General features: G+C 43.9%; 1 protein-coding gene across 1 annotated transcript in view; it reads left to right on the forward strand.

The window, feature by feature from the left end:
- The window catches only part of OSTF1 (osteoclast stimulating factor 1), a 31,201-nt gene extending 7,052 nt beyond the window's left edge, over nucleotides 1-24,149 (forward strand). Inside the window, exons 4-10 of the mRNA XM_066604158.1 lie at nucleotides 5,682-5,745; nucleotides 8,978-9,031; nucleotides 11,089-11,196; nucleotides 11,408-11,457; nucleotides 12,212-12,290; nucleotides 15,288-15,386; nucleotides 23,481-24,149. Of these exons, the coding sequence (XP_066460255.1) occupies nucleotides 5,682-5,745; nucleotides 8,978-9,031; nucleotides 11,089-11,196; nucleotides 11,408-11,457; nucleotides 12,212-12,290; nucleotides 15,288-15,386; nucleotides 23,481-23,539 (513 nt within the window). The 3' untranslated portion in view covers nucleotides 23,540-24,149. The remainder of the gene's footprint in view (nucleotides 1-5,681; nucleotides 5,746-8,977; nucleotides 9,032-11,088; nucleotides 11,197-11,407; nucleotides 11,458-12,211; nucleotides 12,291-15,287; nucleotides 15,387-23,480) is intronic.
- The last annotated feature ends 3,140 nt before the right edge of the window (nucleotides 24,150-27,289 follow it).

Consider the following 27,289-nt stretch of genomic DNA (forward strand, 5'->3'; position numbering starts at 1 on the left):
ACCGCTACACTGCTCAGTACTACTGCTCTATAATAAGCTCAATACTGGATGTTTGAGGGTGTATTACAGAGAGATGAGATAGGCTCTCCTCTTCTTTGTGTGTATGGAAGGTGACATGACCGTTAGACCATTATAGTCAATGGGGTCTGTTCTACGCTGTTTGGTTCCCCGAGCATAGGTGTGAAACCACCCTTAGGCAGTCTCACACCAGCATGTGGTAAACCTGAGTATATATCACAGCGTTTGGACCTGCGTACAGCAGCAATTTTTGCCTGCGCATGACAGCGTATCTCGTGCACGCTGTCATGCACAGGCTTCCTGTTTTTGTTTTTTTTCCTGCTTTTTGCGCTTACGCAATTACACACCATGTCACTATGTACAGCGTTTTGTGTGCACCTATAGAGATGCGGTAAAATAGAACATGCTATGTTCTTTTTTCACTCCCCCTGCCCTCTCCATAGTCTTCTATGGGCATCTGTACCTTCTCCCTAAGTGAAGCTAAAGTGAGTGAGAGGGAAGGAGGGGGGGGGGGTAGGAAATGTCTGATAAGTGAAGAAAGACTTTTTTTTTTTTTTTCTTTTTTTCTCAGACAAGATACATTACAGAGTTCCTTATCTCACTTATACAGAGTGATTCTCCTACCAGGAAACCCCAAACATTCTGCAATAACCTTGTAATTTGTCTATGCTTCACCTGGCAGAAGATTATGGTTCAGATTTAAAACTGTCTAAATGGAAAAATGCCTTTGTTGCTCGTAGCAACCAATCACAGGGCAGGTTTCATATTTCGAGGTGCGTTCACACATCATTGACTTTCAGCAGAATTTGGTGCATTTTTGGTGCATGCGGTGGATTTTACCCTTTTAGTTGATTTGAAGGGGGGTAAAATCTGTGAAAACTAGATATAGTTGGCACATAAATCAACTGCCTTAACCCCTTGAGTGGCACGCCCGGAAATTTTCCGGGACGAGCTCCACTGCTCATAGCAACATAGCCCGGAAGATTTACGGGCTATGTATCACTATGGGAGCTGCAGAGCACAATGCCACAAGCTGTGACAGTGTGCTCTGCCTGCACAGACCCACACAGAGCAGTGCAAGGGCTTTGAAAAACCAGCAGAAGATATTGCCGATCTGCCGGCAATCTCCTGCTTTGTTTACAGGTTGCCATAGAGACCATCGGCTTGTCAGAAGCAAGCCGATGGTCTCTGTGGCAGGGAGAGCTGGTTGTTAGCTGTCAGAGGACAGATAGGTACCAGCTCTTACAGCAGAGATCAGAGAAAACCTCCGATCTCTGCTGTGTTAACCCTTTACATGCTGGAGTCTATGTGACTGCAGCATGTAAAGGGCTGTCACTGCAGCATGTAAAGGGCTGTCACCATCGGACCCCCGGAATGTGATCAGGGGTCCTGATGGGTCCCTGTGGAAGTCCCCTAAAGGGACAAAAAAAAAAGAAGAAAAAAAAAAGTTAAAAAATTATAAAAACACTTGTCTCCCTTTACTTTGTGAAAAAATCAAAAATACAATCACACATGTGGTATCCATGTGTCGTAATGACCCAGAGAAGGAAGTTGATACATTATTTAACCCCTTAATGACATGGCACCTTTTTTTCTTTTTTCCCCATTTCTTTTTTTCCTCCCCCTGTTTAAAAAATCACAACTTGTCCCGCAAAAAACAAGCCCTCATATGGCCATGTCAATGGAAAAATGAAAAAGTTATGGCTCTTGAGACGCAACTGCAAAATTTAGTTGAAATTCAATGATTAGACCATTTTAAAAAACCTGCCCTGGTGGGCACGACAGGGTGGTAGGAAACCCGCCACTCAAGGGGTTAAATGTATTTTAACCCTTTATTGACATAATCAACTTTTAGTTTTAAGATCCAGTAGAAAAAATTTACAGCAAATCAGCAACGTATGAATGCACCCACAAGCGCTATAACGAATGAAAGCTGCGCTCTGGTTAAACGAGACGTTTTTTGTTGGTGGTTTGTTTTTGGGGTTTTTTTGCAGCACTTTTTTTTTCATAAATCTTCCCCCTTTTTATCTCTTGAACGACCGAACCTCTCAACGAAGTGGACTGTAGCCGTGATGGCGAGATGCAACCACAAAACAAGCTTGTCTGGTCGTGGCAAATGCATGTGTGCACTTCTGTATGGCGATTACACAGCACTTTGTAATATACTGTCTGCTTTGTAAATGAGCCATACAGAAGATACATACTTGCCTACAGGAGTGAACTCCTGTTGGGGGGTCACTGTCTCTGCTGGGGCGATTGCTGGGGGGTCACTGTCTTTGCTGGGGGCAACTATCATATGTGTGATACTGTCTGCCGAGCTGATGTATCTAAGCCGATCTCGTGTGATACAGCAGCTCGGCAGACGTATCGCCCATGATTGGCATAGATACCTCTGCTGTACAGAGGTGTCTAAGCTGATAAGGCTGTGCAGATGTATCTAAGCCAATCTGGCTCTGATACGCCTGCACATTGAACTAAAGATGTACCTAAGCAAACGATGCCGACGCTCGTCCCCACAAGTACCTGCTCACATACTTTTGTACAGGAGCGGGTGTTCTTGCTTCACAGCGGGGCAGCTGCAGGTGATTTCTCTCCTCCCGCTCCCGCACCCCTCTCCATTCAATAACACAGCGGCCGTTCAGTACTGAACGATAAAATCCTGAATGATGAGTGTATAATAGACAGCCTCCCCTGGCCCCGCCCCCTCTAAGTTCACTCTACAGTAGAATGTCCTGTACTATAGAGGGGGTGGGGCTAGGACGGACTGTTGGAGGTGGGCGGAGCTGGGCGTGCTGCTTTTTTTTGTTTACTGTGTCCTGCTGTCATCGGGAGTTGGGGGTACTCTTGCAGTGTGTGGGGGCACCATAACTAAAGGCTCTAAAGGGCAGCTCTAGAGGCAAGGGAACTAAGGGGGCAATGAGAAATGTAATTGCATTTAAAGGGCACACTGGCATTACCTTTAAGAGGCGGGACTCACTGGTATTACTCTTCAAGGGGCAAATATGGAATGTTATTGACTTCAAGGGGTGTTATACTGTCTAGAGTGATAAATGAGGGTCCTGCTACTTTCTAGAGCGCACCCATAGGGCATTATTATTTTCGTGGGGGCACCATGGTCAGTGTTGTTACTATGTTGCAGCGCTAAGAAAACACTTGCTGTACTGTTTGGCACTGACATGATCCGTATTACTTTGTGTCGTACGCAGATGGCACTATTACTGTGTGGTACATTATTGACCCCCGAAGGGAAAATATCTAGTTGGCGATATTCTTCTCAAAGGTGTTTTGTGTCTATTTTTTTTTTTTGGGGGGGGGGGGGGGGGTTAAAGGGGTTGTTAATCGTACCCTGTTTCCCTGAAAATAAGACATAGCATGATTTTTCTGAATTTTTGAGGATGCAAAATGATTTTTTAGGCTTTTTGAGGATGCTTGAAATATAAGCCCTACTCCAAAATTAAGCCCTGCTAACAGTTAATTTAAAAAGTCAATTTAAATAGTGTCCAGGCAGCTATACATGAAAAAAGTTAAACCATTTTGAAAAATTAATATAAGACACTGTCTTATTTTCGGGGAAACACGGTAGTTACAGCATTCAATCTGAAGTACAGTATTTGGGTCTACCATGCCACATAGCAGGTAATAATGGCAGATAGGGCAGCAGCAGGCACAGAATTCAGAGTAGCAGCAAAATGGAGAGTGTATTCACGCTGCGGAAAATGTTAGTGGGATGCTGGAAAAGTGAGGAACCAAAGATGTCTTGTGTTGCAAACTTTGCAGAGACAAGTCTGGCTGGAAGAAGTCATCGTGGAGGTTTGGGCCAGATGGAAAAGTGAAAAACTCCAGCCAGAGAGGACTGTCACCTGTGATTACTGGATATAACGGTACTATAATCACATATACGCTCTATAGAGCGCTTGTGTAGAACTGGTATCTACTGCTACATGGTCGCTGATGGTGGTAATATTGGCCTTTGTACTGTGGTTCTTATTCAGTAACTGTTTGGGGATAACAGTCACTAGGCAGTGATAACGGTAGTGGTCATAGGTGTGGCAGTAATATTTGGGCCTGGTGTAGTGGAAACATTGGTCGTTGCGTAGTGTTTTTATTCAGTAACACTAGGGTGGTATTTGGTTGTAGTGGTCATGGTGTAACAGAAATATTTGGGCGGACCTTGAATTTTGGGATGATATTTCTATGTATAATGATTATGTTTATTACTAATATGATGGGAGTATTTACTGTCTGGTGGTAATATTTGGAGGGAGAGCGGGGGTGGGTGGAGGGTCTCCACATATGACTTAGTTCTCGTACCTCTGATCTTATTACTTAAAAAAAAAAAAGTCTGGCATCTGAGATCGCCAATCCTGATGCCAGCTGACTTCTTATGGGGTTCACTGAGGAGCCGTGTATGCAGCAGTGAGCTGTGAACAATTGACGCCCCCAAAGACCAGACACTGGGGGAGGTTGCTGTCTCATATTTCAATGTCTTCACCAATATGCAGACCCTCATACAAAAGTGCTTGGATGCTGGAGTCCAGTTTCAGCAGATACTCTAGACAGGCCTTGTTTTTTTTTAACATACAAGGTAAATTCATATCAACTTTCATAGGAAACCAGACAAAAGCGAAAAAGTTTTTGGGTTTCCTAGATAGAAAATCGCCAAGTACTTTTGGTTTATGGAAAGTTGTGTATAATCGGAGCTGCCCTACTGACATCTAAAGACATTATGATTTAGGGCTGTGCAGCTCCGATGTTGGAAGACGTCCGTCGGGGTTCTCTTACTGTATATTGTCAGCCTCTATGCTGTCAGAGCCTATCCAATGTCTCACGTCATGCAGTACTGGCTTTAGCCAGCAGATAGCGCTGTTGTATAACTGCAGGAAAAAAGTAAACCCCTTAGGAAAACTGGGATACAAATTGGATTGGAAAGGGTTAATCTGTGATTCTGTTTGTTTTAAAAGGGTTTTCTGCTTGGGCATATAGATGTGAAGTGGCGACCCGGCCGAATGAGCCACGGTGGTCTTCACTCTTAGTAGACTATGGCCATCCATGTATTACACGAAGGGCGTCAAAACCAATACTGCTGGAAACAGCATAATGTGCACAAACCCTGCGAACGGTTAAGGCCGGGGCCGCATGATCATATAATACGCTGTGTGAAAATCACATTGCCTAGCAACATGGGTAGAAAAAAAAAAAAAGCTGCACGTGCACATTCTTGTGTGTTGTTTTTTGTTATGGGTGTGTTTTGTGTTTGATCGGTGTCAGGGCTGTCTCACACAAACATATGGTCACAGCATACACGTGGTACCAATCTAAGACAGTCATATAGCCGCTCACATGAATTGCGCCAAGATACTACATGGCGATTGATGGCACTCAGCAAGTACCCAGTGCCATCACGTACTTGCTGTGGCATGATGCAGCAATATACACTCTTGTGAACCCGGCCTAATGCCCTTTGCATGGCTGCTTACAGAATCTGTGTGGCAGAGATGCCGAGGGCATCACTTATATACATGTATGTACCCTCATGTGCCTCTAATTTTATGCATTTTCTGTCCTACCGTTCTAAAATGGGTTTCAATTTTTGCATGAATGTATATAAAAAGTGTCTAAAGTTTTTTTTTTTTTTTTTTTTTTTTTTTTTCCTTTCTTCCCAGACTGATACAAACTGGTGGAAGGGCACCTGCAAAGGGAAAACTGGCCTCATACCGAGTAACTACGGTAAGGTTCTGCACCTCATGCGCCACCTTCTTCAGACTGGGCCGGCCATAGACATGGTTCCCGATGATATGCTATGTGTCCCCCACAGCCAAACGTTCTTGTAGCTTATGGGTTTCAGAAAACGAGTATTTGTCAACCATTTGAAGAATTGTTAACGTCTGCTTTAAAGGAACTGGTCATCACATTTTAACCCCCCCCCCCCCCCCCTATGAACTACGTTGTTGGGCTCAAACACGAGGAAACGGGGATCGGTGTCTGGTACCTCTTTCCAGTGCTGCCAAGTTGCCGAGCGCGCACAGCGGGACTCTTCTCAGCTCGAATTCTCTAGCATTCAATTGACTACTGAAATGTTGTGGTGTTTGTGGTGGAATCGGCCAACATAAGATGTGTGACCGGGGCCTTATTGTTGGCTCACTTGGTTTAAAGGGGTTTGTCATTCAAAAATTCTATACTTCTAGAATTCCTATTCCTCCCCATGCGGTCGTCTACTTGCCGATCTTCTCCTGGCTCCTGCAGTCCCCCGGGTCACATCACTGCAAGCCGGTGATCCTCCTCTTCAGTTATGCAGCTGCAGTCGTCTTCCGGCAGGTCGGTGTAGGCTATGTGACTAGTGATGTAGCGTTCACGGCCAAGCAAAAAGTGCCGGATGCTATGCCAAGCAATTGCTGGGACTGAGCATGCACACTGCCTTTTGGCGCAGGCTTGCATTAGCGGGACAAAGAATCCGGCGCTTCCTGCTTGGCACTGTCCGCTACATCACAAAGGGACGTAGCCTACATTGACCTGCCGGTAGAATGCAGGAGACAGGAGAAGATCTGGGAAGGAGTAGCTAAGTATTGACTTAATTTTTGTTAATGACCGAACCTCTTTAAAGAGAAATGCAGAAACTGCAGAAATGGGCATTAATAGGTTATTGCGGGTAAAAAAAAAAAAATTTTTACCTTCTCTCCAGTGTACAATTGACACAATTGCAGTAAATATACTTATCGATGACCGACCTCTTCCAGTCCTTAGTTGGCCTTCGTGATCTCTGCTGTGAGTCGCATCGGTGAAGTAGACTGGAAGACTTTTTCTTTAGGCCTCATGTCCACGGGGAAAATCGGATCCGCTGCGGATTTGTAACGCGGATTTGGGCTGCGGATGCACAGTAATTGTCTTTTATTTTTCATGTGGGAGATCAATGTAGCTATGTGCTCTATGAGCTCCCGCACGCGTGATCCGCACTAAAATGGAGCATGTCCATTTCTTTTCAGGCTCCAGAAATTTTTTAATTACCATCGGCGGGTATTTATCTACCCGCGGGTGGTCAATGCATTCCTATGGGGCGCGGATCCGCATACAGGAAAAACGCTGCGGATTTTAATTCTTGTTTACCCCGTGGACATGAGGCCTTAGTGTTACAATGGGAGTCTCATAGACCTGTATGGAGCTAGTGACTTCCGGGCTGCTGTGAGATTTGGTTTGGTACAACAGGGGAACGGAGCAGATCTCATCAATGAAGTGATGAGTACAAAGTGGTACGTTAATCAGAAAAAATAAAATGCATTAACCCCTTCCCGCCCCAGGACGTACCGGTACGTCCTGGGAGCCTGGTACTTCCCGCAACATGACATACCAGTACGTCCTGGGGATAGCGCGAGATCACATATGATCCCGCGCTATCCCGCAGCGGGAGCCGGCTGACAGTCACAGCCGGCGTCCCGCTGCAACAGCGGGGGGGCATCGAAGATGCGCCCCCCGCTGTTAACCCCTTCCCTGCCGCGATCTAAGGAGATCGCGGCAGGAAAAGAGTTCACAGAGGGACTGCACTCCCTCTGTGTCTCCGGCCAGCACTCGCGATGTCATCGCGAGAGCCCAGCCTGTCACCATGGCAACTGGATGCCAGACACTGGCGTCCTGTATTGCCTGTGCCTATGATCGCTGTATAAGCGATAAGGCATGGCAGAGCAGTAGCTTCTTTTATGCTTTTTCTAATATTACCATAAAAAAAGGTTAAAAAAATTAAAACCCCCACATATTTGGTATTGACGCGTCCGTAACGACACGTACAATAAGGTGAATATGCTTTTTATTTTGTACGGCAAAAAGCGTAACAAAAAACGCTAAAAAACAGAGGCAGAATGCTGATTTTTAGCATTTTGCCTCCCAAAAAATGCAATAAAAGTGATCAAAAAAGCCGTACATTCCCAGAAATGGAACCAAAAGAAACTACAGCTCGTCTCGCAAAAAATAAGCCCTCATAGAGCTCCGTACATAGAAAAATAAAAAAGTTACAGGACTTTGAATGCAGCTATAAAGAAAAAAAGATTTCCAAAAAAAAGGGTTTTTATTGCAAAAAAAGTGCAAAAACCTAAAAAAAAAATAAGAATTTTGGTATCGTTATTACCGTACCGACCCGCAGAAAAAATTTAGTGTGTCATTTATGCTGCATGATTAACGCTGTAAAAAAAAAATTTATGGCAGAATTGATGCGTTTTGTCTCCCTGTTATCATAAAAAAGAAATAATAAAAGTTTTACGATATTGTCTATGTACCCAAAAGTGGCACCGACAAAAACTACAGCTCGCCACGCAAAAAACAAGCCCTTATACGGCCGCGTCGACGGAAAAATAAAAAAGTTATGGCTTTTGAAAAATGGAGATGGAAAAATACCAAAAATCGCTTGGTCCTCAACGCCAAAATAGGCCATGTCATTAAGGGGTTAAAGACCATCATGTAAAACATATGGCAGGCACTATAGAGTTAATGAGATTTTCTGAACCTCAGTCACACAGCGCACATTTTTCTGCTGTGGATGTTGAGGGTTTGCTGTAGATTTTAAGCCGCATCATAGCTGTTCTGCCATGGGTTGGCACTGCCAATTCTGCACTTTGCAATTCAAAGAGTGAAATTGGAGGCAAACCCCAAATGTAACACATGAAAGCTATAGTGTGGACCTGCAAAACGTGGACCCTGGTTTGTATGTGATCACTGATTTTATATCCATAACCACGCGGTCAGAGCCGGACTCCGCTGCGGGCTCCAACATGCGGAATCCAGATGGTTCGTCTGCAGGCGGGCTAACCAAAACAACCCGTATGACGCTGACCTACAGAGCGCCAAGGGGGTGTATCGGTAATGGGAGGCGTTTGAAGTACATTAGTATCGTTAAGTGATTGTCGGCTGCATGCAGTGTGCGATCAGCTAGAACAGGATGCTGAAAAGAGTCATTGCTTTAACCCTTTCTTTACAGTTGCGGAACAGGCAGAATCCATTGATAATCCCCTGCATGAGGCAGCTAAAAGAGGTAAGTGTTGTACAGCGGAAGGTCGTTAGTAACCATTTAGCAGGGCTCTGTGTTCTGCCATTCTGTATGGCAACTTCAAAATTATAAAGGGTTTTAATATGTTTAGAAAGATATAAGCACTTATTGCACATAAGAAAAAATTCTGTGGCGCCACATTCCAGGACCAGAGGATTTTTATTTTTCAATCGACAGAGCTGTATCAGGACTGTTTTTGCTTTGAGGGACAACCTGTAGTTTTACTTGGTACCATTTTGAAGTACATACTTTTTTTTTTTTTTTAATTCCCATTTTTGGAAACCTGGGATGATTATAAAATGGATATTTTGAATATTTTTATTTTCATGGAACTTTCAGTATAATATTAATAGTATAGGATGTGGCAATAACAATTGTGTAGGGGTATTTTTTTTGTTTTTATCTTTAACCCCTTAAGGACATGGCCTATTTTAGGCTTAAGGACGCAGCAATTTTTGGCTGATTTTCTTCTCCATTTTTCAAAAGTCAAAACTTTTTTTTTATTTTTCCGTCGATGCGGCCGTATAAGGGCTTGTTATTTGCGTGGCGAACTGTAGTTTGTATTGGTACCACTTTTGGGTACATAGACTATATTGTAAAACTTCTAGTTTTTTTTTTTTATGATAGCAGGGAGAGAACGCATCAATTCTACCATAGATTTTTTTTTTCTAACAGCGTTAATCATGCAGCATAAATGAGACATTTCCATTTTTTTTCTGTGGGTCGGTATGATTACAACGATACCAAAATCGTTCCCTTTTTTTTTTTAGGTTTTTCCACTTTTCTGCAATAAAAACCCTTTTTTGGAAATCTTTTTTTTTTTTTTTTTCCCTCTATTGCTGCATTCAAAGTCCTGTAACTTTTTTATTTTTCTATGTACGGAGCTCCATGAGGGCTTATTTTTTGCGAGCCGAGCTGTAGTTTTTATTGGTATTATTTTGGGGTCCATACGGCTTTTTTGATCACTTTTATTGCGTTTTTAGGTAGGCAAAATGCTAAAAATTAGCATTTTGCCTCAGTTTTTTTAGCATTTTTTTTTTTACTTTTTTTCCGTGCACAGTCAAAAGCATGCAACTTGTTACGCGTTGTAAGGGACGCGACAATACGAAATATGTGGGGTTTTAATTTTTTTTTACTTTTTATGCTACTGTGAGAAAAAGCATAAAAAAGGGGTTTTTTTACTTATTTAATTTATTTTTTACACTTTTTTTTTTTTTTCATTTTTCTTTTCTTTTTTTACACAATTTGTGTCCCTCTGGGGCACTTACAGTACAGCACTGATGATCGCTGTGATAAGGCATGGCAGGACTACTGCCCTGCCATGGCTTCTCACTAATACAGCGATCACAGGCTATAGCAATACAGGACGCCAGTGCTGGTGTCCTGTTGCCATGGTAACCAGCCAGGCTCTCTGCGATTATATCGCGAAAGCCCGGTGACTTCACAGAGGGAGCGCACGCTCCCTCTGTGAACCCCCTCCCATGCCGCGATCTACATAGATCGCGGCAGGGAAGAGGTTAACAGCTGGGGGCGCATCTCCGATGCACCCCCGCTGTTGCAGCGGGAGGCCGGCTATAACTGACAGCCGGCTCCCGCTGCGGGATAGCGCGGGATCATAAGTGATCTCGCGCTATCCCCAGGATGTAAGTTTACGCCCTGTTGCGGGAAGGGGTTAAAGCCTTGTGTAATGATCAAGTTTTGGTTTTTTTTTCTGTAAAAACCTTTAGATACCACAGTCGGCAATGACTGCAGCATCTGTGGGGTTAAAGTGTGTTGTAGCCCCAATAGAACTGCAGCTACAGCTGTTCAAAATAGACTGAGCTCAGTATGTACTAAACTATAAAGTACATTAGGAACTTTTTTAAAGCCGCAGTAACCTAGGTGACGGCTAACCCAGACTCCCAAGCAGATCAACAATTGTCTAGTGACTATTAGTACATAGCATCTTGTTATGACGTTTTATGACCGCCGGTATGATTCATAGGGAGGTTGAAACGCTCTTGTTGTTCCTGTTGTAAAATAAATCTCCTATTAAATTCCAGGTAACCTGAGTTGGTTAAGAGAGTGTTTAGAGAACAGAGTTGGAGTCAACGGTTTGGATAAAGCTGGAAGCACTGCGTTATATTGGGCATCTCATGGAGGACATAAAGGTAATTTGGAACTGTTCTTCTGTATCCTCTGCTTTTTCCCTTTGATTTGGCGCTGCAGCACCAGCCTGGAAATGACTTGTCGGCTACCTTTTTGAAAGCCTGTACAGCTTTAGAAGTTTGTTACATTGTTGCTATTCTTAGTGATATAAACTTTTCTTTTAATATGGTAGACTAATATATACCATTAAACTGTACATTATGTATCCTTCAGATGTTGTAGAGGTTTTGCTGACACAGCCAAACATTGAACTCAACCAGCAGGTAAGATTCCTGCCTTTATGTGAACCCATGAGCATGTTGTGTATGTATGGTACTTTGTATTGTGGGTGCAAGAGATCTCCCCTCTATGAATACCAAGTTGTAAAGCACAACTTTAGTCACAGTATTCTCAGTAATTCTCCCAGAATGTTAAAGCATACCTAATTTTTCAGACCACTTCTGTAAATCAGGTTTGCAGTGCAGCTCCTCTGCAATCCACTGCTGCTTGTCAGGCATTCAGCTTCTGTAGTAACTGGGACAGTTCAGCTTTTCTGCACTCACACTGCTCTTAGAGCTGCAGTCGGTGTGTACATGATCTCTACTTCTGATCTTACATTTACCTAAGCTGATCTGTGCACTAAGGAGTATAATTCTTATTGGGCTAATCTTGATTAGCTGCTTTTTCTAGGTCTGTGTTGGCATGGTCACAGCATTTATAAAGGGCGCTATATATGATGTGACCATGCAAACACAGAAGACCTATTCTTATCGGATTGTTCTTTGTTACTTTGCCCACAACAAACTGAAGAAGCATATAACGCTTGCAGCATAAAGATCAGGGCTGTGTGCTTCCAACTCCGTACTCTGATAAAGCGTCCCTCCCGGTGGACCGCCGCCGAATGCCTGTTGGTGACCAATCGTGAGGCTAGATCCTCAGTTGTTTATACCTGGACAACCCCTGTAATGTGACTTTTTTAGACCTGACAATTTGAAATAATATGTTTTTACAATTCCTATTTTTGCCTTTATCCCTCAGAATAAGCTTGGTGACACGGCTCTGCATGCTGCCGCATGGAAAGGGTACGCCGACATTGTAGAATTGTTGCTCTTGAAAGGTGAGTTTAAATGTTCCTTTCTTATATGGAAGAAGGGTTAATGATTTTTTTTTTTCTTGTCAATACAAGTGTTACAAACAGATGAAAAAGATAATTACTCTTGGGATGTTAAGTGTTAAAAATGATTTTCCTACTCTGCAACAATCATGGCCACCAGCAGTCATGGGACTGCATCTTCCAACGCCTCTAGCACATACATGGAGGTGTAAACGCTTATGCTGTAGGTGGTAACATGGAGGCCATGTGTTAAACATACTGGAGGAGATTTATATTATAAGTGTCTTTGTTGCCCATAGCAGCCAATCACAGCTCAGCTTTCATTTCATATTCTGCCTTTGCAAAATGAAAGCCGCTCTGTGATTGGTTGCTCAGGGCAGCAAAGACTGTTTTATAAATGTCTCCCACCATGTTGAAGGTTTTGGAGCAGATTTCTGTTACAGAAGACACTTTTTCAAATCGTAACTAGATCACCAGGATGTTGGTGCCATTCACGGGAAACTCGTTAGAATGACCAGATACACAAGATGCATGTGTCCATGTGCCTAGATGCTCTAAATTAAAGGGGTTTCCCAGGAGTACACCATTGATGGCCTATCCACAAATATGTCTGAGCGGTGGGGGTCTGCTGATCAGCTGACTGAAGTGATGGCGGTGCTTGGGTGCGCCCCGCTGTTCTGTTCATACCGCTATACATTGCATGGGGCCATGCGACTGATTTGTATGCAACGTCAAAGACCTGAGGAGGAGAAGAAGCTGCAGCCGTAACACAAGTAACAGCTGATCGGCAAGGATCCCAAACAGCGGACCCATGATGATCAACTATTGATGTCCTATCCTGAGACACGTCATCAGTAGTAGTGTAATCCGGGAAAACTCCAACCTAGTGACCCATCCTCTTAACCCTTTCCAATCCACTGACTGACCTCTAAAGACATTATGATTTAAGGCTGTACAGCTCCGATGTTGGAAGACGTCCGTCGAGGTTCTCTTACTGTATATTGCCAGCCTCTCTGCTGTCGGAGCCTATCCAATGTGTCACCTCATGCAGTACTGGCTTTAGCCAGCATATAGCGCCGTCGTATAACAGAAGAAAAAGAGTAAGCCCTCTAGGAAAACCAGGATATAAATTGGATTGGAAAGGGTTAAGACTGAAATCATACATAGCATTTTGCAGCATTGTTTGTTTTGTTGGGTTTGTTTTTTTGTTTTTTTTTTTTTGTTAAAACATTGTGGCTAAATAATAACTATTTTGGATGGTGGTCTATTTAGCCTAAGATGCATCATCCTCTTGGACTCTGGAATCTCTATAAGGCTAGATGCACACAGGTTAGTCCAATATTGAGCTTGCAAACGTGTAGCTTTCATTCAAAGTGTCAAATGCTAAAAAAAATGTGAATGTCCCCCAGAGGTCTTATATGACGTCATGGGGGACACAGATAGTAAAAAACACAATTACATAAAGATGTAAAACAAATTTACAGAATAAAATGAAAATCTATCCATAAGAAAGAAAATGACCCAAAGCCGATGCCAACCAAAAGTGCTGCCGTGTGCACCCTGTAATCTGAAACCATACATACTATCAAAACATTCGAAAAATGAACCCATTACCATACTTTATTTTAGCGTAAATATACTAATTTTAAAAAAATTAACTATAAATCTTCAACTTTTTATTGAGGAATAGAAATGTATTGGTTGCTGGCAGCACATCCCTTCGTGTAAACGGGTGTGCTGCATACAATAATGTGACTATGGGAGGAGGGAAATGAATGATGGTTTCCTCAAATCCTCACAATAATTGTAACTTGAAACCTTAAAGGGGTTGTCCCGTGAAACAAAGTGGGGGTATACACTTCCGTATGGCCATATTAATGCACTTTGTAATATACATCGTGCATTAAATATGAGCCATACAGAAGTTATTCACTTACCTGTTCCGTTGCTAGCGTCCTCGTCTCCATGGTGCCGTCTAATTTCAGCGTCTAATCTCCCGATTAGACGCGCTTGCGCAGTCCGGTCTTCTCCGTGTTGAATGGGGCTGCTCGTGCTGGAGAGCTGCTCCTTGTAGCTCCGCCCCGTCACGTGTGCCGATTCTAGCCAATCAGGAGGCTGGAATCGGCAATGGACCGCACAGAAGACCTGCGGTCCACCGAGGGTGAAGATCCCGGCGGCCATCTTCGCAAGGTAAGTAAGAAGTCACCGGAGTGTGGGGATTCGGGTAAGTACTATCCGTTTGTTTTTTTTTCAACACCTGCATCGGGTTTGTCTTGCGCCGAACGGGGGGGGCTATTGAAAAAAAAAAAAAAAAACGTTTCGGCGCGGGACAACCCCTTTAAGTGAGCAGCGATCGATACTCATTACAGGCGGTTTATTTTCCTGTATAAAAGGACCTTACGTTATCTTCTAAGGGGAGGTTTCTTCAGAGGGGGTGAAGACGACAACTTGCTCATCTAATTTGGCCGTTTGACTCTACAATCCATACTTTTAGAGGGGGATTTAATATTGATGACCTCAGTAGAAAATTGGAATGAAGCCTTTCTATTACACGTCCGGCACCGCTGCTCTGACAACCCACTTGCAGCCCATACGCTCTGGCGTCACGAACATGCACAGTTTTTGGTTTTTGTTAAATTCCCCGCTCTGTTCAGAGCAGTGATGTGTATGGAAACGCTGCCCATACGCAATATATTGCATATGGACAGCCTATCATACAGAGCTAGAGATAAGCGAGCACGCTCGTTTTAAGGCAGATACTCGAGCGGGCATCGCTCTTCTTGAGTAGCTGATTACTCGTCCGAGCAAATGTGTGTGGGGGGGGGGGGGAGGAGAGAGCATTATATGTCAAGGGTGAAAATTTGCTCTGGTGACTAGAGGTGTAAAATGTCTAAAACCCCCTGGCCGCAGAAGGGTAAAATGCTGAACTGTAAAGCCATGGTTGCACTACACCGAAACTGTGTATGCTGTAAAAAGTAGCTTTTTTTTTTTTCCCTATAGGAGCAAGAACAGATTTGCAGAATAATGAGAAAAAGCTGGCTTTGGACATGGCTACAAACGCACAATGTGCCTCACTGCTTAAGAAGAGACAGGGACAAGGTAACTTCTGTGTTCTACAAGGTGCTCGATGTTCTATAAAATGTACTTTTGTCGCGCATTCAAAACTTTTGCAGTTGCATTATGGTGTAAGTCGTTTTGCGTCGTTACAGCATATTACCTACACAAGGCGCCTCCTTAAAGCTTACCGGTCACTTCAGCCAAACACAAGGCTTGTAGCATTCATGCCCTCTAACTATTTGGTGCACATGTCAGTGTAAAGTAGCCAGAAACCGCCCTGACTCTGATGCACTTGTTCTTTCACCCCCTCCTGAATGTTGTGCGGGTACTCCCTTGCCCTCACTCCGGGGTACTCATTCTCCAATGGGATGGCAATCCCAATCTGAAAGCCCAGCTCTCTGTTAGGGCTCATGTCCACGGGCAAAATAAGAATTAAAATCCGCAGCGGATTTTAACTCTTCTCCTGCCCGCGGATCCGCACCCCATAGGGATGCATTGACCACCCGCGGGGTAGATAAATACCCGCGGATCGTCAATAAAAGGGATTTTTTTTTTAAATGGAGCATGAAAAAATCTGGACCATGCTCCGTTTTCATGCGGGTCTCCCGCGGGGACGGCTCCCGCGGGCTTCTATTGAAGCCTATGGAAGCCGTCCGGACCCGCGGGAGACAAAATTCGGAATTTACTCACACGCTCCGTTTCTTCTCTTCGCCGCGGCGCCATCTTCTCTCCGTCGCGGACGGATCTTTTTTCTTCGGGACGGCGCATGCGCGGGGCACGTCACCCACGTCATCATGCGCATCCGCCGAGCCGAAGAAAGAAGATCCGGCCGCGACGAGAGAAGATGACGCCGCGGCGAAGAGAAGAAACGGAGCGGATGGGAGGTGAGTTTATTCTCATTTATTCTTATTTTCAGCCCTCATGTCCGCGGGGCAGGAGGGACCCGCTGCAGATTCTACATGGAGAATCCGGAGCGGGCCTGATTTTCCCCATGGACATGAGGCCTTAAGGTCTCCTGTTACTTTTCGTGCATTATTGGCTCATAGGCGAGAACCATCAGAGAGGTAACGGCACAGACGAGCAACAGATGTGGATCACAGGATGAACAGAGGAACCCCGTCGATCAGCAGTTAGCGGGCCCGCAGCTAGCAACTCGCAGCTCTGTCCACATTGCAGCAGCGCAGTTAGTGCAAATACTGTGTAATAAAACAGAAAAATGGGGTAGAAATACAGAGCGATCAGCCTAAGAGCCCATCATAGGGTGATACATGAGCAGCAGGTTGTGGCGAAATAGGAGAGGCCTTTTCAAGTGGTGTAGCTAACTCAAGAGGGTGAGGCTAAATCTATTCAGACTCCCTATATTAACCCCTTAATGACACGGCCTATTTTGGGCATAAGGATGCAGCGATTTATTTATTTATTTTTTTTTTTTGATTTATTTTTTTTTGATTTTTCTTTTATTTATTTTTTTTGCCAGATTTTCCTCTCCGTTTTTCAAAAGCCATAACTTTTTTTTATTTTTCCGTCAATGCGGCCGTTTTTCGCATGGCGAGCTGTAGTTTTTAGTGGTGCCATTTTTGAATGCATAGACTATATTGTAAAACTTTTATAGTGTGTGTGTGTGTGTGTGTGTATATGTATATATATGTGTGTGTGTGTATATATGTGTATATATGTGTATATATGTGTATATATGTGTGTGTGTGTGTGTGTGTGTGTGTGTGTATGTATATGTATGTATGTATGTATGTATATATATATATATATATATATATATATATATATATATATATAAAATTTTATTTATTTTATTTTTCTTTGATAGCAGGGAGAGAAAGCTTATCAATTCAGCCATAGATTTTTTTTTTTTCTTCTTTACAGCGTTACTCATGCAGCATAAATGACACAACACATTTTTTTTTTCAGTGGGTCGGTACGGTTACAGCGATACAAAAATTATTTATTTTTAGGTTTTTCCACTTTTCCGCAGTAAAAACACCTTTTGGAATTTTTTTTTTTTTAATAGCTGCATTTAATGGATGGAGCTCTGTGAGGGTTTATTTATTGTGAGACGAGCTGTAGTTTTTGTTGGTACTATTTTGGGGTACACACGTCTCTTTTTTTGATCACTTTTATTGCGTTTTTTTTGGGAGGTAAAATGAAAAAAAGCCCTTTCACAGTTACAGACTAAAAACTTGAAGATTCTTTATTAGGGATACTCTAAAAAAAAAACCTATATGGGCTGACATACATACACAACGTAGAAAACAAAGGATAAATAAATACCCTTTCTCGACAGTAGCCTCCACTTTATTAATATATATATGGAGACTTGATCATGAATAAGTGCTATTGGAAACAGTACTAGGACTTGTAGGTTCCTTCACCATGCACAAGAGAGGTTTTGATGCACGGCCGAACTTTTTTAGGTTTCCTAGCAATCTCGACCCTGGTGGTAATATGATGATGATGATGGTAATCAATTAACCCTTTCAGAGTGCAATAGATGACAAATTGCAAATCTATCAGGGTTACTGCCATCTGTTCGATAAAGCAAAATGGTATCTCAAGCTGTTTAAGACAAATGAACACAAGGGGATTTCTCCCATAGATAAGGATGTCCTAAAAAGTTTTAAAGAGCTCACGATCGAGAAATCCGTATATGAGAAAAGCTCGACGCGTTTCCCCACAGTCTTAACTGTGGTTCATCAGGAGCCTGGATAGAGCAGTGAGTCTATGATACAGCAGTTGATGATCATAATACATCCGACATGTATAGAGGATTCGAATACTGTCGTATGGGGGCTCAGATTTGATAGTAAATTTGATAATGAATCCAAATCTTGTATAAACAAGGCGCTATTTGTTCAGTAAGATAGTCCCGATAATACATGGATATCTAATAAAATATATAAAGGGAGTCACTCTTTGTAATCAACTACTTCAGTGGACTATCACCCTCTGAGATCAGAGTGTTACAGAGAGTATAAATCGTAGCGGAGCCGGATAAATATCAGAAATTGGCTCAGTGGACATATGGCCAGAATACCCGCTTTGTCCTTTGGCTAAATTTACAGCTCTCGTCCCTGGCTAAATATAAGCCAAGTCGCTTAGGAGTAGTCTAAGGCCTCATGTCCACGGCGAAAATCAGATCTGCTGCGGATTTGTAACGCGGATTTGGGCTGCGGATGCACTGTAATTGTCTTTTATTTTTCATGCAGGAGATCAATTGAGCCATGTGCTCTGAGCTCCTGTACACGTGATCCACACTGAAATGGAGCATGTCCATTTTTTTTCATGCTCCAGAAATTTTTTAATTCACTTTTATTGACCATCCGCGGGTATTTAACTACCTGCGGGTGGTCAATGCATTCCTATGGGGTGCGGATCCGCGTGCGGGAAGAACGCTCCGGATTTTAATTCGTAATTTGCCCGTGGACATGAGGCCTAAGGCCTCCTTCCCACGAAAGGATTTACGCCGCGTAAATTCGCGGCAAAAATTCGCTGCGTGGCCCCCTGCTATTAGGTTCTATTGAACCTAATAGCACAATGCTCACGATGCGTAATTCCACCGCGGAATTACGCACCGCGATTTCTCCCGTCCTCACCCGCAGCATGCTCTATTTGCTGCGGGTGAGGACGGGCTGTACGCGCTGACGGCTTCCATTGCAGTCAATGGAAGCCGTCCGTTCACGCTATTTCCCGCTGTAACCAGCGGGAGATAGCGTGAAAAAACGCTTCCCCACCTACCGCCGCAGCGTCATTTAACGCGGCCGGCGCGTCACGCGACGCGGCCGGCGCGTCACGCAACGGCGGCCGGCGGGAAAGCGTTTTCACGCTATCTCCCGCAGGTAAGTATAGGGGCTCTGGGGGGCGCCGTGACGGGCTTCACTGCGTAATATTACGCGGCGGAGCCCGTCACGCTCGTGGGAAGGAGGCCTAAGTGCTAGCTTCTATTTGTAGTAGCTGAATATCTAAGCACCGATATTACGCTGAAGACAGAATATGAGAACAAACACTGATCTGATCTATCTGCTATATATAATAGCCATTTAGGTCAGAGCACCAAGGAGACACCAAAATAAACAAACAGAAAGGTGTAAGACCTGTGGCTCTGATGGTGATGGTCAATCTGGCATTATACCTGTGGTTCACCATCAGAGCCACAGGTCTTAGACCTTTCTGTTCATTTATTTTTTCTTTCTTTTGGTGTCTCCTTGGTGCTCTGACCTAAATGGCTATTATATATAGCAGATAGATCAGATCAGTGTTTGTTCTCATATTCTGTCTTCAGCGTAATATCGGTGCTTAGATATTCAGCTACTACAAATAGAAGCTAGCACTTTGACTACTCCTAAGCGACTTGGCTTATATTTAGCCAGGGACGAGAGCTGTAAATTTAGCCAAAGGACAAAGCGGGTATTCTGGCCATATGTCCATTGAGCCAATTTCTGATATTTATCCGGCTCCGCTACGATTTATACTCTGTAACACTCTGATCTCAGAGGGTGATAGTCCGCTGAAGTAGTTGATTACAAAGAGTGACTCCCTTTATATATTTTATTAGATATCCATGTATTATCGTGACTATCTTACTGAACAAATAATAGCGCCTTGTTTATACAAGATTTGGATTCATTATCAAATTTACTATCAAATCTGAGCCCCCATACGACAGTATTCGAATCCTCCATACATGTCGGATCTATTATGATCATCAAGTGCTGTATCATAGACTCACTGCTCTATCCAGGCTCCTGATGAACCACAGTTTAGACTGTGGGGAAACGCGTCGAGCTTTTCTCATATACGGATTTCTCGATTTGTGAGCTCTTTAAAACTGTTTGAGACATCCTTATCTATGGGAGAAATCCCCTTGTGTTCATTTGTCTTAAAGCAAAATGGTATCTCAAGCTGTTTATCGAACAGATAGCAGTAACCCTGATAGATTTGCAATTTGTCATCTATTGCACTCTGAAAGGGTTAATTGATTACCATCATCATTATATTACCACCAGGGTCGAGATTGCTAGGAAACCTAAAGTTTGGCCGTGCATCAAAACCTCTCTTGTGCATGGTGAAGGAACCTACAAGTCCTAGTACTGTTTCCAATAGCACTTATCCACGATCAAGTCTCCTTCATATATATATTAATAAAGTGGAGGCTACTGTCGAGAAAGGGTATTTATTTATCCTTCGTTTTCTACGTTGTGTATGTATGTCAGCCCATATAGGTTTTTTTAGAGTATCCCTAATAAAGAATCTCCAAGTTTTTATTCTGTAACTGTGAAAGGGCTTTATTATAGTATCATAGACTTTTCCATCTCTGTGAATAAAATGAAAAAAATAAGCGTTTTGCCTCTTTTTTTTTTTTGTTTGTTTTGTTTTTACGCTTTTTGCCGCGCAGGATAAAAAGCATTATCAATTTATTGCATGCGTTGTTACGGATACAACGATACCAAATATGTGGGATTTTAACTTTAAAAAAAAAAAAGTATGCCAACATGGAAAAAGGACAGAGTGGGGGGTGGGGGGGGGGGGGGAGTGAGCGGTGCCAGGAAGAGAGCGCTAGAAAAAGAAGCCCCCAACAGGAGAAAAAGTGTCAGGCAAGAGAGAGAAGTGAAAAGACACTGAGAGATCAGCCGTGACAGAGAGAGAAAGACAAGAGAAAAATCTGAGAAACCGTGAGTAACTGAGGAGAGAGTCAGTTTTGACAGTGAGTAGAGGAAAATAAGAGATGTAAATATGAAGTGAGGGATATCAAGTTATGCAAAATTCCACACCTTACCACTCACAACTACAAATTGTGCCCAAGGGCACTGGCATTCGGACAAAACAAAAGAAATCACAATTAATTGCCAGCCACAAATAATAAAATTGGCGCTCACGATAGCCCTTTGTGGCGTCATGACATGAGATAGTGAGGAGACGAGAGGTGAAGTAGACTTGTTTGGTATGGTGGAGGGCTAGATTTGTAGGCTCGGAGCATGAATTTGAAATAGTCTCAAAAGTCCGCAGACGTTCTCTTTCTCCACAACCGTTCAGCACACCTAGAGAACCACCAGTTTAAATGCGTGTGAGACGTGAGCCAGGGTTGCCGCGGTCTGCATCGGGTTGCTTGGGTCACGGGGCGTGCCACTTCATCCAGAGCATGTTTGAGAGTGATGTAATGTGCGGCAGCCAGGTCAGGCAGGAGAGGAGAGAAATAGGGGACAGAGGACTGTAGGGACTCGGCAAAGTCCTGGGTGTGAATGGCATGAAGGTTCCTGTAAGTACGGTAGGTAGGAGGGTCTGGGGAGATGGTAGGAAGCTTGACATGGAAAGAGAGGAGGTTATGGTGTGAGCAGAAGAGGGGAGTTAGTGAAGGGGAAGGCAGAGCAGAGCCAGAGGAAGACCAGACCGAGAGTATTGCCATCCCTGTGAGTGGGAGAGGCTGTGAGTTGTGAGACCACGGGAGGAGGTGAGTGATTTAGAAGCTGAGAGGGAAATGGGGTAATTTGTGGGGATGTTAAAGTCTCCTAGGATGAGGGTTGGGATTTCGCTGGAGAGAAAGTGAGGGAGCCAGGCGGCAAAGTGATCCAGAAACAGATGAGCACCTGGGGGGCGGTGAATAACCAGCAGACAGAAAAGTCGCAGGGCATGTATCTCGAACAATGGGGAAATGAGCGAGGGTACCTGGGGATGACCTGGAAGGTGCATTGCGAAGAAAAAAAGAGCACCTACTCCTCCACCTCGCCTGTCTTACGGTCTTTGGGTATGGGAGAACTGCAGGCCATTATAAGACAGTGCAGTGGGGAGGCAGTGTCAGGCTGCTGCATCCAAGTTTCTGTTAGAGCTAGCAGGTTTAGGGATTTAGCAGTGAACTAGTCATAGACGGGGACGAGTTTGTTGCATGCTGACTGGCAATTCCGAAGCGCACATTGAAATGAGACCGGGGAGGGTATGCACGGACTAGTGGTTGGGCTAGAAGAGTGTCTCAGTGGGGCAGGTGGGAAGTTCTAGTTAGGAGCACTAGAGGGTGGGCCAGGATTGGGAGAAATGTCCCCTGCTGCTAGTAATAACAGGATAGCGATGGTGAGCAGGTGGGTAGGGGATTTATGAGGGCGATTTATGTTTCACTGTGGCTTCAGGGGGATTGAGGCATCTTGGGAAAGTAAAGAGTGCATGCAAACTGCATGGGTGAAGAAAGGTGAGAGGGGCTGATATAGACAGAATGCCCCCGAGGTGGGCGCTGGACTTGCGTTTGAAAGAAAACAGTAAAGCTAAGAATAGAGGCTACAGTAGTAGTGATGGTCAGGAAGTGCAGGGTTTTTTTTTTTGTTTTACAATTTGTGCGGCATACTGGTCTCTTGCCATGTTTGCCTGCATAAAAGTACACTTGATCCCGGTCACACTTCATCACAAGGAACGGCCACATGCGTATTAGTGAATGAAAACTACTTTTAAAACCGAGCAACAGCCAACAGCTGGGAGGGACTAGTTTAATTAGATTTATTAATTAACTAGCCAGTGCCCCGCCTAGAGGTTTTATGGCTCGCTTACATTAAACCCATTTACACAGAGCGATTGCTCACAAATCGCTAAGAAGCGCTCGTTTGAGCGATAATCGTTGCGTCTAAACGCACGGCCATTGTGCACTGCTAGCTGATCATTAAATTCAGTCCGACCTAAAAATCGTCATTCAGCCTTATCAGCAGTTCTCCATGGGGAGTGCTGATAGCATTGTTTCCCCCTGGAGAACAAAAGAACTGAAAGGGAATAGGAGCCCTCAGGCTATTAACTGCTTTCAGCTAAGGCTTCATTTGCACACCCAATTGCTCTTAAGTAGCTGAGTAGCTACTTAAAGGTTTATGCAAAATGATCACTCAAAGCTGTCACTCAGTGTCGTTTGAGCGATCATCGGACCGTGTAACTGGGCCTTAACACTTGCAAAAAGATCACAAACTTTCAATCCTTTGAAGGATTATCTCTGCATGTAAATGGGCCTTTACTGTCAGGTCTTGGGAGCGTATGCCAGTGAAGATCACAATAACATGAAGGACTGCTCTGTTTTACGAACGAGATGGACAAAACAATGTAGATTTCGTATATGTCAGTCATTATGTAGCTTCTCATCCTCCATCTTTGTTTTCCTAGGCCTCGTCCGAACATCCAGCAATGCAGAAGAATACCTTGATGATGAGGATTCTGACTAGGCGTCAAATCGATGGTTCCTCTACATTCCTGTGCGCATCTTCACTTGAAAACCTAAGCTATGCAAAGAGTCAGTGGGGAGAATTATCAAAACTGTCTAATAGAAAATCTGCCCTTGTTTTCCATAGAAAACTGTAAGAACCAGGCTTTATTGTTTTACTGATCTGGAAAAATGAAAGTACCTCCTCACTGTGAGGCTGTTGGCAGCGGGGGGAGTTAGACAGTTTTCATAAATGAGGCCCAGTGCTTCTGTGATATTATGCGAATTGCCTTGTAATACTGTATCCTGGAGGGAAGAACCAATTCCGTGTCTTTGTTACCTGCCTCCACCTGATGGGATGTCTTATGCCTGCACTTAACTTTTTTTTGTTTGTTTGTTTGTTTTTTTACTACTTATTATGTTCTTTGTTTTGTTTGTTGTCTGACATCTAACTTGAATCAATGTCCTAATTTTCATCAGCTCTTCACCTAATGAATCCTCATGATCAAAATATTTTTTAACTAATAGAAGAAAAAAAAGTTAACATTTAATAAAGAAATGTTTTTACTTATTTGACAATCAGACCTTGGTTGTATTTAACTTTTTGCAGATAATAAATGGTCTTTAAAGTATTTTTGGGGAGTTTGTAGTCTTATGCAATAGTTTCATGACCTATGCAAACACAATACCATAAAATTGGATTCCCTCAAAGTGATTCTGTAACTCTTGAAGATGCCATGTTTTGATGTCCAACATTGTCCTGATTTAAAGGGGTTGTCCAAGCTGTGTTTTTGTTTTTTATACTCCTCTCTCCTGGGTCCCCACAGCTCCACCGCCACATCCTCCGGTCTTCCCTATGGTGTAGTATTTACAAGCTGCCATCAGTCTGTGTATTGCATTTCGCAGGCTGCTGCAGCCAATCACACAAACCTCAGCACTTGAGTACTGAAGTTTTTGATTGGCTGCAAATAACCTGTGACATCCCATACACAGGCTGACTGTAGTCCCTCAACACAGACCCGGGACTGAGAACAGAGCTGGGAGAGGTGAGTATAGGATCTTTTATGGTTTTTATACATAGGGAGTACAAGAATGGTTTTTGGCAATCTACAATGTTAGCTGAAAAGTAAAATTAAACTAAAAACCCCCGAAAACGTGAAGAAAGCAAGAGGTAAGGGGACCTCTGTTGGTAGTCGTATTGGTGGTAGAGGACGGGCCAAGTTGGCACTTTAAGCGGCTCTCACTGAAGCAATGGCTTCACATTCTGCATGAGGCGACGCAAGCTCCCTGCTATTCCTTAGTTGTTCTGGCTGTGCGGTATATACGCACAACAGGGTCGTAAAGTAGATGACACGGCGCGCCTCAAGTACCACGACCACCTCCTCTTATTTGCAGGCACACAGCAGTCAGTCTGTACCAGTTAGCCATGAGCATCTTCCCCTCTACTTCACCCCAAACTCGCCACACATTCCGAAACAGTCCACATGGATCAGACTGAGGAGCTGTTTGATCATTCACTGTCGTGCATGTCAACCGAATAGTCCAAACAAGCCGAGAGAGAAGACCAAGACATTGAATGCACTGATGCCCGACAATCTTTCGTCTGAAACACCTCCACAGGCATTGTGTACTCCAAGGGGATGTGGAAACAGAGGTGCCGGTTCGCAGTGCTTGCTGTTACATAGTCCACTCAGGAGGAGAAGGATGACGAAGAGGATGAAGTACTCAATCTAACATGGAGAGGCAGGGAGAGTCATCATAGCAGTTCGTAGAGGAAGACCTTGTGGTGCAGCAACCTACCAAGGCAGGAAGCAAGTTGTTTGAGAAAAACTAAAGGGCCGTACCGCCACCATCAGCTAGCACTATTTGCAGCATCAGGTCTATATCTAGGTCTTTTCACAGGACTGGTGCAGCCTGAGCATTCTTTAAAACAGATGACAGAACAGTGGTCATCTGGAAGACTAAAAATATAAACAACCGCAACACAACATGTATGAACAGTCACATGAATTCCCAACAGCGCCTTCCATATGGGTTAGTTGGCCTCATCCTGTTCCCTCTTCTGTTCCTGTAGCCACCTCTTCCTTCATTTCCCTTCCTGTTCCTGGATATCCTCAGCACAGAGGGGCAGTTTTTGTAAAGGGCCATCTACTTCAGCCTCTCCTCTGTAATTGACGACTAGGCAGCAGGTCAGTGCCATGAATGGGAAATTGAGAGCAGCCGTTGAGCTGCTGCCACCACCACCTTCACCAATTGACGTCTTCCCTAAATTCCAGCATGTCCAGGTCTGCAGCCTGCCCTCCATCCTCCACCTATGAGAACATTAAAAAAAATTTCAACCTGAACAGAGCCTAAAAGCAAACATTGCACAGCTGCTGGCGGAAATGCTGTCCTTCAGGCCAGTCGACACTGATGTCTTCTGTAACTTGATGCGCCATGCTAACCTGCCGTACCAGATGGATAGCCACCATTTATTTTTTTTTTGGTTACCCAAAAAGCTGCCCCTTCCCTACACCACCATGTGAGTGTGAACGTGTCCCTGGAGTCACAGAACGCTGTTAGTGGCAGGGTCCACCTGCCCAAGGAGGTATAGTTCAGCAAGCATGGCGCAGGGCATTACATATCCTTAACTGTACACTGGGTCAATGTCCTGCAGGTGGGGCATGAAGCTGAAAAGGATGGCTTTTGTTTAATGGCACCCCAAGACTTCCAGGATATTCATCTATGTCTATCCCCTCCCCACTTTCTCTTCTTCCACAATCTGAAGCTAGGCCAGTTCAAATCTGACAATGGGGCCAACCCGCTGACCGGACTTTGCCTGAGAACTCTCATTTGCATACATTGGCCCATGTGATGAACCTGGTAGTTCAACACTTCCTAAACAACTACCCAGATTTACATCCAGTACTGGAAAAAGCCAGCAAACTAGGCTTGCATTTTCGGCATTTACACTCTAGTCTACGGAGGTGCAGCAAAAGTTCGCGCTACCAGTCAACCATCTCATCTCTGATGTGTCACATTGGAATTCCACATTATATATGCTAGCAGCAGAGAGCGACCATGGAGTACCAGAAGCAGGAGAGGAAACTATGCAATGTTCCTTCCATCCATCCATCACTAACAGCTGTTCTATATCGATGTCAGGACCAGCCAGAGAACACACTTAGGCCTGACCCCCAAGGCACTTTGAGGCATATGAGTACTTTTATGCTGAAGTGCTTGCAGAAGGACCATCACATAGCCCACATCAGATTGCTGGGTGGCCACCCTCCTTGATCTCCACTATAAGGCCGAAATGACAGATCTCTATCTGGAAGTGGAGGGGGACCTCAAAATGCAGCAGTATTAGGACAGACTGTTCATCAGCTTGAGCAGAGCAATTCCCCATGGCCACAAGGATGCATGCACCATGGATCGCAGCTCCGAGGCTCACTTCTGAATATGCCTGATTATTATAATTAATTTATCATTGGTTATTAAAAACTCCACAAGTGCCGTGACGTCTCTTTAGAGGCAGAACTTCTCTCAGGCCGCTTGAAGCCGATTCTCATGAGATCTCAGTAAATGGCCTTGCATTCCCGTGAAAGCACATATTCAGATATTATGATTGTTTCTAAGGAAAGACATAGAAATAGAGAAGGGCGGGTTACAAGACAAGATGGAGGATAAAAAAATATTATAGCTTCTCTCACAGCAGTAGTCCACAATCACCATGTTACATCGGTGACTGATATACGCATTACTGGTCTTCCCTGATTCCTTTGGGAATTAG

The sequence above is a fragment of the Eleutherodactylus coqui genome, chromosome 5 (assembly GCF_035609145.1).
Source record: "Eleutherodactylus coqui strain aEleCoq1 chromosome 5, aEleCoq1.hap1, whole genome shotgun sequence".
Lineage (NCBI taxonomy): Eukaryota > Metazoa > Chordata > Amphibia > Anura > Eleutherodactylidae > Eleutherodactylus > Eleutherodactylus coqui.